The 16,714-nt window shown below is 35.8% G+C and overlaps 1 protein-coding gene across 5 annotated transcripts in view; it reads right to left on the reverse strand.

The window, feature by feature from the left end:
- Positions 1 to 16,714, reverse strand: part of LOC121426908 (insulin-like growth factor 2 mRNA-binding protein 3) — a 42,103-nt gene that overhangs the window by 12,189 nt on the left and 13,200 nt on the right. For 2 of the 5 annotated variants that reach the window (XM_041623320.1, XM_041623318.1), the window contains 6 exons: positions 15,460 to 15,557; positions 12,571 to 12,689; positions 9,763 to 9,875; positions 8,181 to 8,267; positions 2,991 to 3,039; positions 862 to 956 (listed from right to left, as the gene is read on the reverse strand). In XM_041623320.1, the coding sequence (XP_041479254.1) occupies positions 862 to 956; positions 2,991 to 3,039; positions 8,181 to 8,267; positions 9,763 to 9,875; positions 12,571 to 12,689; positions 15,460 to 15,557 (561 nt within the window). Of the gene's footprint in view, positions 1 to 861; positions 957 to 2,990; positions 3,040 to 8,180; positions 8,268 to 9,762; positions 9,876 to 12,570; positions 12,690 to 15,459; positions 15,564 to 16,714 lie in introns of all 5 variants that reach the window. The other 3 variants (XM_041623319.1, XM_041623316.1, XM_041623317.1) reach the window with 2 other exon arrangements.

Below are 16,714 nucleotides of genomic sequence, written 5' to 3' on the forward strand. Positions count from 1 at the left end.
ATCGACACATGGGCAAGCGCTTACAGAGGCATATAACTGTTTGGAAAGAAAGAAAAGGGGAAACGTTTTTAAAAATATCTCTTCTCTATGCGCTGAAATTTGAACACACACTGGGCGTTATGCATTTTACATCTTCTACCCAGGAAAAGGGAAACGTCAACAATTTTCTGCTTCTATCCAATGAAATTTATTCAAAACAAAAGAGGTGATGCATTCTAACATGTTCCATACATGACGCCTCTATCATGTAAATGCCTAGGAATATTTAGCTAGCTCTAAGTGGTAGCATTGATCAGCTGCTGAGCTAACTGCTACTTGAAGTGCATGTCCAAACAAAATTACCCTAGATGTTGATTGACATTGATAGTTGATATCGCATTGTATCGGCTGTATGCGATAGGGAGAAATTCAAGAGGATACATTCATGTGTTACATCTCCTTTACAACTATGATAATGTTTTGGAGGAACAAATCTGAAACTTTAGTGACATTTCATCATTGTCCTCATTTGAGCCCTGTGAAGACTTTGGCAAGTATCTCCAAGATGATACCGAGTTTCATTACTGGATGCTTAAAAGGCCATAGAGTTGTTATCAAATGGTCCATCAGAGTCGTGCGATCGATGTGTGAAAGAGGATACTATTTGCCCTATCGCATGTAGCAGAAACTCAGCAATATCATGGAGGAATGGGTATCGGCAGGAAGTAATTCGTCAAAAAGCTGTGTGCACCTGACTAGGTAGCCTAGCTTAGCCAGGTATTAATAATAGCAGGGCCTGCTGGGAGAACAGTTTTCGTAACTGAAGTGGCTACACTGGGTAAATATACCACTATTATTATCATTATTAATAGTTATACTTACGTGTGTGATTCCTCACTGCTTTCTTTGAGCATAACATCCATGATCTTCTTGATGGTCGCTGTCACTGCCTTGGGATCTCCACAGATTGTTACTGCCTATAAAAAAGAAAAATCATAAATATGATTAATATGAAGCATTTAATCTGAAGGAGGGCTGCTATCTCTGATCCCCTTTAAGTTTGATGAATCTCCGTAAGGGGTTGCAAACCTATATAGATAAACCCTTAATCAACTGGGGGTCAAATTGATTTGTAAGAAACATCAATATTCCGTTTCTTTTTCTCCCAATTGAGAATTCTACTAGCTATTTAAAGTGAGTTAAAAGCAAAAACACAAGAAAACACATGTAGGGCAAATTTTGGGGGAAATTGGAGTCTTGTAGTTTACATCTGGCTCTATGCACGTCCCAATATTGTAGCAATCTTGCAATTAACGGCTGAGATCCGAAGGGGGGGGGGTCAAATTGAAATCCCCCCTGAAAAACCTGGTCTGAAATTATACTTTAGCCAAGGGCATGGAGCCTCATCTGTAAATAAAACAACAACTGTATTTGAAATCAAAGCTTAAATTTCAACTGCTCAATATGGAAACCTCCCAAAGAGGATCCGGTCTCGCTATTGAGAAATCAAGTACATATAAAACATACATGTCTCCCAACTCTAACTCCACCATATGGACCATAATTGATATACAAGTATTTTCCTATTGCCCCATTTATACAGACAGAACATGACAAATAAGGACAAATAAAAAAAAATCAAATGTTATTATGAAACATTTACAATTATCATGATACATGTTGTACTACATAGTTTGTTTTTTTGATACAAGAGAATTGATTGAAGTAGTATAGCATACGATGACTGTTAGACATGTCTGAGTCAGAGTCTAGACATCCCTTCCTGCTGGCTGTCTGTAATGTACAAGACTCATTGGCCCGTATTCTGAAGTCAGGTTTAAAGTGATTGGTTAACATTTGTTTGACTTTAAAAAATGTGAGCTAGAATGTCACACTTGTCACCTGTGTCTGTGATATGTTACAAAAATGAAGCCCAGAAAAAATTGCATTCGAAAATAATTATTCAGTGCTTCAAAAATTGAAATATAAAGTGACCGGAAACACCATCTTAATTTCATCCCATACACTTATGTGTACTATTTAGGTGTCTATAAGACGCCTATTTACAAAATCGGGGTTTGCCTTGTAGTTTTAGCTTTTCATTCTCAATAATGGTTGTTTTCAGGGTTTATTAGTTCTAATACATGCACTTGTACACATGTTTCATCTTGGTTTGAGAATTTTTTAAATCAGCTGCTCACAAAGTTTAACAATACCTTTAACTTAGACCATGGTCTAACACTGTGCTAAAATTATGGAAAGCCAAAAGTGTCAAAATTTGTATTAAGTTGTATGTTTCTTAGGTTTGCTGTGCTCTTTCCTGATTCATCGATGGTGAAGACAATCATCTTTTTATACTTCCTAGACAATTATGAATGATTTGAGAGCCAAATGAGCTGAAATTTGTTATCTCTACTGTTAATGATTTATGCAACAATAGGCTATCCATACCTCAACCACAACTTTAAACCCAGGATTAATTTAAACCCGACTTCAGAATACGGGCCATAGACACCAAGGAATTCACTTGATAAAATGAGCATGCACACAGCATAGAATGCTCTAAATTACATAAGCAATGTGATATTACTGAATGAAACAGAATTACATGCTACCAACATCTAGCATTTTTATTAAGATTTATAGGATTCATCATTGTTATTATTATTTTTGTATAAAGATAGACAGGTAAATGTTATTTATTGAATTGTATCACATAGTGAAGATGACAAAGTGAAATGCATGTGGATTGATTACACATCACAATATAAATTGATAATCTATTTCCTTCCATTCCATCCGCTTATTTTTTACAAAATAAAAGAAGGATTACACATTATTTTACCAAAATATAAATAACATGCTGACCTCAATTAGAATATCATCAAGATTCATCAATGTTGTCATGATTTGGGTAAGTTCTTGATGGTTTATTGAAAAATTTATTTATTTCTTTTCATGCCTATATTTATTAATTACTACAAAATAAAAGAAGGGTTTCACTTATTGACCTGTACCTTCTCTGACGATCCAATGTTGTCCTTACGGTGGATGTCAACTCTGTAGCAAATAAGAAAAGAAAAATAATCAGAAATTAATATGCTTGGGCATATTAATAGAGAGATTATGAGGCTATTAAAGGTGTAATCCACCCCAATTAATTTGATTTTGGAGAAAAAATAAATGGATAAAATCAGACAAGTGAGCATTGTTATTGAGATGGGATGTAAAATAACAAATAATAACACACTAGCTTTCGATTCGTTGGCCTGACTTGATAAGATGGTATTTTAAAAAACATTGTTTGTGGCAAGTTTAGGGGCGAGTTGCGCCCACAATGATTGCACAATTCAACGCCGGTTGGGAAAGACACACACCACAGTCTCATGCATGTATTGTGATGCAGCGCAAGAATAATAAATACCACAATATCAACCCAGACATGATAAGAAGTGAAACCACAAGTCTACATTACTTCATTATAATCAGCAGTATAAGCCAGACTGAAAGTAGTACTCAGTGATCCTAGCCTAACCCACGTGTCGGGTTGAGATTAGTCTGTTGAGCCTTAAAGGGGGACACCATGGCTGTGTTCACACTATCTAATATTTACTCAGGAAAACATATAGAGTAAACAGATTTGTCACAGGTGATTTCTTTCTTTTTTTAGTAGTGATCGGAATATTGCCCAATACCTTGCCACCGCCATTCAGGATGACAAAGGACTAGTCGCTTTGCACTAGGTCTACATGTATATATCAAGAATATCATTTTCATATCACTTTCTTTGTCAATTGTTTTTTATTTAATTTTGTTTTTTTATTTATTTTATCTTATTTTTTAATTCATAATGTATTACAAAAGGGGGCCTTCACCCTGCAAGCTCTACTTTTTAGTTGGTCTCCTTCCCTTTTGATTTCATGGTATTATTGTATCATAAAAGTTGATTTAAATGTTAAATTTGTAAAAATGTATATTGAACTATCATTGTAAATATACAAAGATTGAAAGAGGAAATAAATGAAGTGAATTGAATTTGGAAAATCACTGCCAGTTGGTTAGGTACGACATAGCATTGAGTGCCAGTCAGAAATTTTTAGTGGTTGAGAGTTCTGACAGGTGCCAACGCCATGTAGTGACAACACCAAGAGTGAACCATTTTTTTTTGTTTTCAGTCACTTTTCTTTAAAGCCTGGATTACATCCTAACCGAATCAGCTGCGAATTCATCCGAATACATGTACAGGGTGCTACATTACCACTTGCCCGATTGCCCGGGGTAAGTAAAAGTTAGAGTTGGGCAAGTGTTTTGAAGTAAAAGACCAAAGCTACTTGCCCGAATTGGGCAAGCAAAATTCACAGCAGAAAGCAAAATGCTCACAGTAGAATGACTGAAATTAGGGTCGATATAATATGATATTGACCCTAATTTTGGTCATGGCAGGCAAGATAAAATCACTTTGGAAAAGAAATGCAATAAAAAGGTAGATCAGTTCATGTCAAAAGAATAAAAAAGGTCAATGGTTTATAAAACCGCAAAACTTGTTTTTCAACGATTTTTGGGGTAAGTGAAATAGATTTTTGGGCAAGTATATTCCAACTATTTAAAAATTTACTTGCCTGACCGGGCACGCGCTTCTAAAAAGTTATGTAACACCCTGCATGTATTCGGGTAGTTTGGAGGGTATTCTGTTTTCCCTCCGTAAATGCGGGGAAATTTGGGAGGGATTCAGGAGCATTGGACTCCACCGAAACCATCCAAATCAGGCCGTATTCAGGCAGAATCGGTCCAAATTTATTTGGGAGAATTCAGTTTTGGTGTAACCCTAGCTTAAAAGAGAGTTTGAATACCACTTTGCCAATTTCATCACTGTCCTACTTTATTTAGGCTTCTTCTGCATTGTCTATAAATATATAATTCTACAGAATTACGCTTCAAACAAAACACTCTTTCTTTTCTATCAATATCTTGTGGTTTCTGAAAATATTGAAAAAAAAACATGCTCTTTTTATTGCTGATTTTCATCATGAACAACCATATTTTCAACTCATGTTTCACTTTATACAAGTTTCAGTTGAGACAGGAAAAAAAAAATGCTTTCATATGCAACCAAAGTGTTTCTTTTCAGAGTAATTTACAAGATCCAAGACTCCATGGCCAGTATTCTCAAAAAGTGTTTCAAATGTACAATGGATTGTGCAGATTTCTTTTACTATAGAACCTCATTCAAGCATGAACTTTTGATAAAAGCGCCCTTTGCCAAAGCATGCCTTTATAGTTCATCTTTTCCTGGTGAACATTATGTACATAATAGTACCTGCATAGTCCATTATTTTGTGCCATGGTACATAATTTGGAATCTATATGCAGGACTCGTCGGTTTGTCAAAGTACACATCAGCACTTTAAGCCAATATCTTGCTCTGGTGCTAACAGCCGTGACAGTCTAGACAAGATTCATACCATCGAGTACATGATTTTTTTTCTTTCTTTCTAGAACTGTGAAGCTTTTTTTTTTCTCCAAAGGTGATACATGTATCCTCGTCTTCCATGAAAATTAATTTTCAACTGCAATTTAAAAATTACTCCCATGGAGATAAATTGTAATACAGTAGATCTTAAAAATATGAAAGAGCAATTCTGATTGGTTCCTTGTTAGAATTTTAGCAACATGTGCATGTAACAATATCTTGATTGAACCAATAATAGCTTCATGATTGGACATTGACATTTTGTGGATTGAAACCCTTTGTGCCATGGAACCCTAAATATATGACTATTCTTGAATGAATAGGGATTTGATTTGAAAATTAAAAAGGAATCGTGCTAGGGCAACTGCCCTAGGTTCTTGGGCAAGTTGTCTCTTTAGTGCGCCCTGCTTCCTTAAAAATTTTCAGACGGGAGTCATAATATGGGAATTTTGTCCTGTAATGCCATGTGAGTTACACTCAAGGCCCGTATTCTAAACTCGGGGTTGATTTCAACGCTGGTCTGAAGTTGTGGTTTGACTATGGACAGTCAACAGTGACTAAAATCTCTAGCAGGAAAAGTTCGATTTATATACTCATTTGAAACTCAAATCATTCATGATTGTCAAGAAATAATCAATAATGCAGCTTTCTTCATCATTGACATGTGACCAAAGAGTAAAAGAAAACAAAAGAAACATACAATGCAATTAAACTCTGACATTTTCAACTTCCCATAACTTTAGCATAGAGTTAGACACTGTTCTCACTACCTTCCTAAGACTAGTTCAATACTGGAAACTACATGTAGTTTTAACATGTAATGAGAACGGTTGAAGCAATCTTGGAAGCCATCTTCTGAACCGATTCAAAAAACCACCTCGTGATGTAATTTTCAAGATCGCTTTGCCTCGTTAAACTGGATTTAGCATAAGTGAGGACACAACCGTTCTTCAAGAAGCGATCTTCGCACATTTTTTAGCGCGCTACTTCATACACTGTGTGTAGAATGCGTACGCTGCAGTTTCAAATTTCGCACGGAACGTGTCACCCCACTGAGAGCATTCCCATAGCAACAATTTCGCCTTACGCGAATTTTTTTTTTGATGAAAACTAATTTCGGGTGATCAAATGGTAACGCTAGCAAATAATCTTCCAAACTGCTTTCCTGAACCAGTTTCCATTAAACTAGTTTTAGAAAGTGTAATGAGAACGGGGTCTTGGACCATGGTACAAGGCAAACCAGCATTCAGATTACAGGCCCCCGTGGTTTACATTTACGTATTGTTTGTGTCTAATCTACATGCATGTATAATGTGACTGATCGAAATCCCCAGAGCAGGAGCTCTGAGTTATGTATGCAAGTCTCAAGGACAGCACATCCGAATGTTTAAAGATAAATGCCAGGTTTGGTAAAGATCTCAAAATGACTTTTCACAGAATCTAATATAATGACCACCCAAGTGTCTGTTTGTATGAATAAAAAAATATGTGCCAAAGGATTCTGGAAGAAATTGTGTAATTGCTGAGAAATAAGCAAAATAAGCGCGGATTCGGGCACTTCCGTCGGGTCTTTATTCCAGCAATAATAATATACACTGCCCCATGTGTGCCTATCTGGTTGGCGATCTTCAGTGTGATCGTTTTTCAGCTTAGATTTTATGAATTCACAAATTTCAGTTAATGTAACTGTACCAGATCTAGATCCACAATGATATAGTAATACTTAACCTTGGTTTTAAATACTTTCTCACGAAATCAGTGGTTTACTGCAACTACTTTCATTTACCTGTAACACCACACTGCTCTTTCTTCTGATAGAATAAGTCTCTTTTTCACTATTGTCTAAAAAAAATCATTACATCAGATTCGATTTGTGGTGTGCATTGACAATTACCATAGTTTAACCTGCAATTTACGTCAATGCTTTCCCTTCTTATGATATTTATCTATATTAAGTTTGTTGCCATGGAAACTAGTCGGATGCATCTTAGAGGTAAAGAAAGTCTAATCCTTACAAATATCACATTGCAGTTTAAGGAAAGATGGAACTGCTTTTAAGACCAGACATTAATATCGTGACTTCAGCATTACTAATCTCAAGCTCACTTCTAAATAAAGGCAAATTGAGCTAAAATGAATGATAAGCCCTTTTTTTGTTGTTCATTCAAGAAAATATACTCATCACGCTGCATGCAAATTGATGTTTTCTGTTCAGAGGTCTACGCATCTTCATAATACATAAGGTATTGATATTACCTAATATATTCTGAATACAAAAGAAGCTCTACGACAAAGCATAGAGGATATTTGGTAACAGATTTTGTTAGGTGGTGAACTTAGGATAGTTTCACTGAATAGAAATTATGTGACACGGAGTAAATTATGAAAGAACAAACCACATTTTTTTCAAAATTCAGAAATTTTGTATCTTTGACCTTCTTACTCATTCTATTTTTTGCTGAAAAGGAAAGATTTTCTCCCCCTCTACCCACCCTTTCAATTTTTTTTAATGAAACAAACTTGCACATTGTCGAGCTTAGTCTACATTTTTTCTACTTCATTGATAATTAACTGTGATTTAAAACAAACCCATATACAAAGTGCATGTATTAATATGCTTTTCAGAAAAAATAAACACACATGTGCTTCTAGAAATTGTACAGAGGCACTATATGAATTTTGATTCATTATTATTTTTCGAAGAGAAAATATTAAAGAGATAATGACTTACTTGCATCCTGTTTCCTGGGTGATAGACTGGATGTTTCCGCCACCCTTTCCGATGATTGCTCCGACGAAGTCACTTCGTACAAGAATTCTGACAATTAAACATGGAAGGATATGGAAAATTAAATATCTTCAAGATTATTGAACAAATTATTTGTCGCCATTGGATGACAAATCCCATAAAAACAGACTTGCTGTGTACTTTTCATATAGAAGAGGTATTAAAATTGAAACATTGAAGGTAACAATTACCCAACATACATGCAGTATACAGGATATCAAGATATTGCTTGAATAGTAGAACTATAATTTTCCGCAGTTTAACCAGTTATCTGAGTAATCTATAATCTTAAATTAACATCTAGCACCCCCCACTCTGTACTTATTTTCATTTATGATAGCTGTTTGAGCACTTGCTTTACAAATTGAGTAATTGGATATTGGAAATTACTGACAAAGATTATATCCTGAAATGTTCAGCCCATTCCTTGCTTGAGAAGTTCTTTTACATAAAGAAACAAAAATACTCAGATATTCCAGTGTGATCAGGCGGCACTGACCCAATCAAATTAAATTTTGATGTAAACTTGGTAGATTTATCCCATAATAAACATTTTCAGTTTATACCCTTTTCACCACAACCGTTGCGTGGCACATGTGTTTAATATAAACATGTAATGATATGAAAGTGACATGATTTTTTTTTTTTTTTGGAGGGGGGAGGGGGTTTAACAAGAAACTACAGATATGCTTTAAGCCATCAAGTTTTAATAATTTACCTGACGGGGATATTGGATGTATCTGGTTAATGAACATGCTGTTGTTTGTGGTATTCGACCAGATTAAACAAATGTTGGAATGAATGAAAGACACAAAAGATCAGGGGTGTTCAGAGATTTGTGTGTGATTTAGTGTCATACTTACATTCCCAGTTAAATGCCGACCGAATAAAAGGCATCACCTATTCGTCAAACAATGCGAAGACAACACAACCGACTGAGTATTAATCATTAAGATTGCATGTTACATATCACTTGGGCATCCGCATTCAAGCACGACTCAATCACACTTAATACTATGTGAAACGACCCCAGATCCAATACATTTACCTCATTTAGATAAATTCCAATTCTGGTAACGATCTCAAAATGACTTTTTACAAAATCTAATATAATGACCACCAAAGTATCTGTTTGTATTAATAAAAAATATGTGCCAAAGGATTCTGGAAGAAATTGTGTAATTGCTGAGAAATAAGCAAAATAAGCGCGGATTCGGTCACTTCCGTCCAGTCTTTTTTCCAGCAAAAATAATACACTGTCCCACGTGTGCCTATCTGTCTTGGCGATCTTCAGTGTGATCGTATTTCAGCTTAGATTTTATGATTTCACAAAGTTCAGTTTATGTAACTGTACCTGATCTAGATCCACGATGATATAGTCATACTTAACTTTGGTTTTACAGACTTTCTCATGAATTTAGTATTTTACTGCAAATACCTTCATTTAGCTTTAAAACAATGTGGTGGTTATTCAAGTACGGTAGATTTTAAACAAAGTTTGGATTAGACAGAAGACTGGACTTACCTGACGGGGAAATTGGATGTATCCGGAACATGCTGTTGCTGGTGGTATGGACCTCCGGGCCCACCGTGATTCCTGTTGAAGCGACCTCCGCGTCCACCATTCTTGAATTTAACCTGCAATCAAACGAAAGAAAATAATTTGTTTGAAAAGAAATACAGGGTTCCCACAGAAATTTGAAAACAGAATTCCATGACTAAATTGCTGCTTTCCATGACTTCCTGTGACGTCGCGAGAGTTAGGCAGAATTTGGGATGTCACAAAACTGGGAAAAATGGAAATCATGAACACCAATTGTAATAGCAGAGTATGATCACAGAGTATGAGAGTTGCGAGACAACAAATTGGAAAGCTGCCATATCCAAGAGGTAAATGCAATTCCATGACTTTTCAATTTTCCAAATTCCCTGACTTTTCCATGACTTTTCACAAATTTTTCCAGGATTTTCCATGACTGGGGGAACCCTGAAATTTATCATCAGCTGGGGTGAAAAGGGTGACACGACATAAGCTCCTGCAACCTCTGCTCCCGGCATTAATATTTCGGGGTGCATAGGGTAAGAGTTAGGATTGTAATGAAAGTTTTTGATTCAGAATAAAGCAAAAATTATGATTAGGGATAATTTAGTAATGGTGGTTAGGTTTTATTTATGTTTGACGAAGCGTGCAGATTTTCCATCGGAGCAATTGTTGCCAGAGCAATGTCATGGTAACGTGAAGAGCCATTTTTTAATTTAGAGGAAAATCATTCTTGAATTCGACCTTCAATCGAGCAATATAGCAATTGTTTTCATTGAAGAAAAATATATCATTAGCAGGGGTGAAAAGACCAATGTTTTGAACTTAGATGAAAACAACTTTTCTACTGAAAGGGTTGATCTGAGAGAAAACTTTTAGATGGACACCTTACACAGAGTTGCCAACCTGCACAAGAACATTTCATTAAAGCTGAAAATCAGTATTTTTACAAAGAAATACCAGAGGACAACACATAAAAATGCAACATCAGAGCCCCGTCTTACAAAGAGTTATGATTGATCCAATCAATCGCAACTATGGACGGCCAGCAACGTCAACATCTATTATGCATGTTCGTTCCAAATATTTTCTAGCTATGATGTATATTCATGCATTCATTGTTTTATTGAAAATTCACTGCACTTCTATTTGAATAAAAAGGACTTTGTGCAAAATTTTCGTAGAATATGATTGACGTGGATGGATTTCCATACAGTTACGTTTGATCGGATCAATCGCAACTCTTTAGACGGGGCCCAGAAATCAGCATTTTTCATGAAACCACCAGTGTCCTCACTTAAAAAGTTTTAACTACTGAAATCAGCATTATTTTGCAGCTCTGCTTACAATGCAGAGCAAATTTGCACTGTCTTGCTTTACATGATATCCATTAGCAGCTCAGAAAGAAATTTCCCCGAGTGAAAAAGTATATACACAAGCATTGACACGCAAGTGACAGTATGACACTGTGCAATTTATGCTGTACATTAGTATATGTAGAAAGTGTTGGTGCAAAGGGATGATTGATTTATGTACAAGTTCAAAGAACAAGGATTTCCTTTTTTAGTTCAAGTACAGTACATGTACGTATATCCTTTCACTCTTGTCATCCTGTATCATTTACTGATTGTACAAAGGTGTATGCACGTATCTACCATCATACATAAGCTTGCCTTTTCACAAACTTAACAAAACCAATTGCACATGTAAGCCAACAATGCCAATGACTCAAGGAATGGTTCACTAAGGAATGGTTGTATTTTTCAACATACGATGATGATGAGAGTAAAGTGAGTCAGGGTTGGTGTTGGTGATGGCAATGATGACAGTGATGGTGATTATGGTATACAAATATGCGATGACACTCGAGGATCTGGCTAAAACTATTCACATCGAACGAACATCACATAATACTACGTGATGTTCCTGAGTGCGAATAGTTTTAGCCTGTTCCGAGAATGGGTCATTGCATATTTGTTTTATATCCCTTCCACTCATACCATTTTACAGCGAAACAATTTTTAATAAGCTGATATAGAACAATCGCTGAGAAGTTGAGAAAATAATAAGTCTTGCCATATGGATCGTCTGTTAAGCAAGCGCACCTGCTTAGTGCAGCTCGCCAAAAGTTTCCCGTGGCATGCAGTGGAGAGTACCGTTTGGCTGCGCAGCGCTCTGCTCGCATCGCGCCGCACAGCTCGCGAATTGCGAGGTAAGAAAACATATAGTTCACTTTTTCCCTAGGGAAAAAATGGACTATGCGTGACGTCAGCAAGGAAAATTAACTATTTCATGGCAAACGTTGATCGTAGTAAAACTTCTTTTTCTCCTTGTGTACACTCTCAATGCAACAATTCTAAGTAAGGGATATAATAATCATTATGGTATGTTGAAGATGATGATTAGGTTGATGATAAATATAATAATGACATTGATAATGATCATAATGACAGTAATGCTGATTACAATAATGATCTAGTGAGGATTATAATCATGATAAAGACCACTGATGATGATGTTGATAATGATGACATTCATAATGATGACAATAATGGTGGTGATGATGATGATGGTAATGATGTTGATAATGATGTTGATAATGCCGATGATAGTGACGACGATAATGATGACGATGTTGATGACAACGACAATGATGACAATAACACATGTTGATAGTGATCATAATCAAGATAAAAATCACTCATGAAGACAACGATATTGATGATATTGATACAGATGGTCATGGTAATGACTTTGATGATGGTGATAAAGATGTTCGTTAAAGATACTAACCCTGAGTTTGGACTCCTGGTATTCAAATCCATTGAGTTGTCTGATGGCCTGTTCTGCTTGCTCTGGTAGTTCATATGTAACTACCACTGCATATGTACCATTGCCATTCTTGGGTGGGGCTGAATATAAACAAAACAAAACAAACAAACATGTGTAATAATTGGACACCACATCACATTCAATACATTCAAATCCAAAACTTGGAACTGCTACACGTATCTTATTATATTATGTATTGGTGGTTGGTTAATTCAATTTAAAACCAGAGGGATGAATGAAAATAACTTCTGAAATGTTATGTGTGGTAGAAATACATTGTAACACATGTATGTGTAGTCTAAAAAGCATATTATTTAGTTGATCATATAAAATACTCCTAAGACATCTTACAATATCTGCCCTCTAGATAATAAATCAGCTCTGCCAAGTAGAATGTTTTAAGCAGCATTTGTTTGTTCAAAAAATTGAATAGTCATCATAATGTTCAATATCAAAATTCACAATACATTTCTGATTTTTTTTCCTGAAAGTGGGATTTGCAGCAAGACTATCCTTAAACCACATGGCACATGACAGAAGACTCTGCATGCAAGAGCACCTCAAAGTTCACCCCGCAACAATTATGATTATTTCTTGCACTGCCCTTCATTTTCAAGAAATGACATTCTCCATCACTGCACCAACATGAATGACTGTAGTAGTGTGAGCAGTAGAGCAAATAGTCTGCACACACAGACCCCGATTTTTAATCAATCCATTTTTAAACTTTTAATCAATAAGTGGGTCTTCACACAAGACTAGCACAAATACAACCCATTTCAATGTATGCACACAAGTCACTGACAGGGAATTTAGGCTGCGTATTCAGACCGCTTTTCTTGAATGAAGGGTTTGTGCAGGGAGCAGTTTAGTGTCCTGCACCCACCCACCCACCCGCCTGCCCTCCCCTGTCTGTGGAATGTTGTACTCCACACTGAATAGCCAGGTTCATCCCAAGTTCACTATTATCATGATACCATATGTTTCCTTTTCTGAGGGGAGAGCTCTCGCTGCAGCTGCATCTCCAACAGTAGCACTTTCTCAAGTGTATGGAATAGCCATTTATCAGGACACACACTCACTCACTCACACACAGGCTGCATGCAGTAATGCCTTGCCAAGGCCATGTGACTGATGCAAGTTGTAGACTTGGGTGTCTTCTGCAGGCGTATTCAGACCGCCACAAAGTTCAAGAATACCGGGTTATTTTCTGGGATGTGCAAAAGGGAAGTTATTATCTATCCCAATCAAAAAATACCTGGGGGCCGTTTCATAAAGCTGTTTGTAGTTAAGAGCGACTTTAAGAAAGACTGGTGATCCTTTCTTACACACTAAACCATCGCCAATGAATATACCATTTACCATAAGAAAGACTTCTTAAAGGTATTGTTTAACTTTGTGAGCAGCCGATTTAAAAAATTCTCAAACCAAGATGAAACTTGTGTATCAGTGCATGTATTAGAACTAATAAACCCTAAAAACAACCATTATTGAGAATGAAAAGCTAAAACTACAAGGGAAAGCCCGATTTTGTAAATAGGCGTCTTGTAGACGCCTAAATAGTACACATAAGTGTATGGGATGAAATCAAGATGGTGTTTCCGGTCAATTTATATTTTAATTTTTGAAGCACTAAATAATTATTTTCGAACGCAATTTTTTCTGGGCTTCATTTTTGTAACATATCCTAGACACAGGTGACAAGTGTGACCTTCTAGCTCAGATTTTTTAAAGTCAAACCAATGTTAAACAATCACTTCTTAAAGTCGCTCTCATCTTACAAACAGCTTTGTGAAACACCCATCAGGCATTATTGCCAATGTAAATGCAAAACACCCATAATTTCCCAAATACCCGCTAGGCCGCTAACTAGTACATTTAGGTACTTGCCAAAATTACAACTTTCACAGGGATTTTTCAAGGTTGCAGGAATTTTCGCAACGTGAAAGCAAATTACAGGAACCTTTTCAACCCAGCTAGTATAGTCAGGAGCAGGCGCCATTTGGAATCGCGTGCCTCTCTTTCTATTTAGACCATACAAAGCATGCTCGTAAAACTTTGAGAATATATCCAGAAATGGTCTGCTTCGTGTCGGTGTGAATAATTATTGGGCATTTAAAATCCTGATCATGTTCTTGTAATTTAAGAGGTATTCTGGTCATCCCCGTCAGTCTGAATGTGCCTTATGAGAATAGCACTGCCATTACTATGGCGACAGTGACATCACAATCTGCCATATTTTTCAGCATCCCCATGTAATTGGAAGAAAGGTTTCTTTATTTTCCAGTGAAGTAAACAGTTAAAACATGTCTATAAATAAAACTTGAAAGTTTTCCAAACAGCTGTATTTCTAAACAATTCTGTTTTGCTGAATCTTCATGAATGTACTGTAAACCAAAAATAGAAAGCCATTTTTTTCTCCTTGTTTCGCCAAAAATTTCATTAGCATCTTGATCAGCTGGAAAACGACTGCGAATGAAATTTAATGGTGAATGCCATTTACGACAAGAAACGATCACCAGTTGTTCTTGAAGTCGCTCTTAACTTACAAACAGCTTTACATCCACCAGATGCAACTATAACTGCTTGGATTAATCATGAAAATTCCTTCCAATTATGTAAGGCATGGATAGCGGGGGGGGGGGATTACACAGAAGCTTGGGGTGATTTCGCAGCTTTTCGCCCACGAAATGTTAAAAAAGCCCCTAAAAATTCCCAAATAATGCAATGTTAGAGCATATCCAATTTTAGTTGTGTCAGCCTGGCTATAGACCCTGAAAATGACAAACAAATATCGCAATCAAGGCAATAAATAAGCAGAGAGAGTATGTAAACTTAAATCATACTTACAGGCTTCAAATTGTGTTACAGTTCCAAAGGTAGTAGCAAGCTTTTCAATATCCTTGTGTTCAACTTTTGTTGGTACGTTCATAATAATGATCTTCAACCTGTTGCTTTTTAATAATAATAAAAAAAAAGATAAGAGTACATAAATATCCTAAAAAGATTTTTGTCATTTTCAAAATGCCTTTAATTGAATAAGACATGAAGGGATGTTCTTGAGAGAAAATGGCAGATCACAGGGAGAAAGGAACCATGGCCAGGTTCAAACAAGACTTTTTAATTCAAACCATCAGAGTTTTCAAAGATTATTAATTCAAACAGTGGTTGTGTTCAAGCCATTTTACATCAGCCATGGAAATAACAATCTTTCAAAAATTCAAACATAAAATGCTGAACAAGTTGTGTTTTTTTATGGGTTTTCCCCAAAACCATTGTGGTTGATAAGACTTGAATGCAATAAAGACCTTAATCATGATATAAGTGGTTATCATTAATTTCAATTATTGGTGAATTTTTGGCAGGAGCCCTATAATTGACTTGTTATGCACTCAAGCACATCACTTTCAATTAATATCAAATAACTCTTTTTTTAAGTATAAAACTCTGAAAACAATACCATTATTCACAAAGTGCGATAAACTCTCTTATATTGTACGCTTCATGTCGCAGACTATATCAAAACAATTTCAAGCACCAATACTAAAGATATAAGCTGTACAATGTAGATATTCTCCATTTTTTAAATTTAAGCCAAAACTCATTTAAAAAGATGGTATATACAAAAGGGAACTACATAATTTATATACAAAAGTTTCTAGAGTAATATTATATTAATGCATACTTCCTGGTATAATACATATACCAATATTCAAAGAAAGTGAAACACACAACACAAACAAAAACATCAAATCAACAAGAATTCAAATAGCAATGCAAATGCAATCATCGCCATATTGAAAGAGTAAACAACAAATAAGGCAAACTTTGCAAATATACACATACATTGTAGCTTTCGCAAACCTTGCAATAATAAATATTGATATCAAGTTTTACTACACAGCAAGCAAATTGTACAAGATTGGCTCCTGGAAACTCTCAGGAATTTGAGAAGCTGGCATAACATAGCAACAAATAATTTATTTGTTTGGAATTAACCAATTTAATAACAATAATGGTAAACAATGCCATCCAAAATCTGATACTTACATGTATATTAAAATTCTACTTTAAAAATAAAACCAAGATGGATCCCAAAGAAAAA

The sequence above is a fragment of the Lytechinus variegatus genome, chromosome 13, assembly GCF_018143015.1.
Source record: "Lytechinus variegatus isolate NC3 chromosome 13, Lvar_3.0, whole genome shotgun sequence".
Classification (NCBI taxonomy): Eukaryota; Metazoa; Echinodermata; class Echinoidea; order Temnopleuroida; family Toxopneustidae; genus Lytechinus; species Lytechinus variegatus.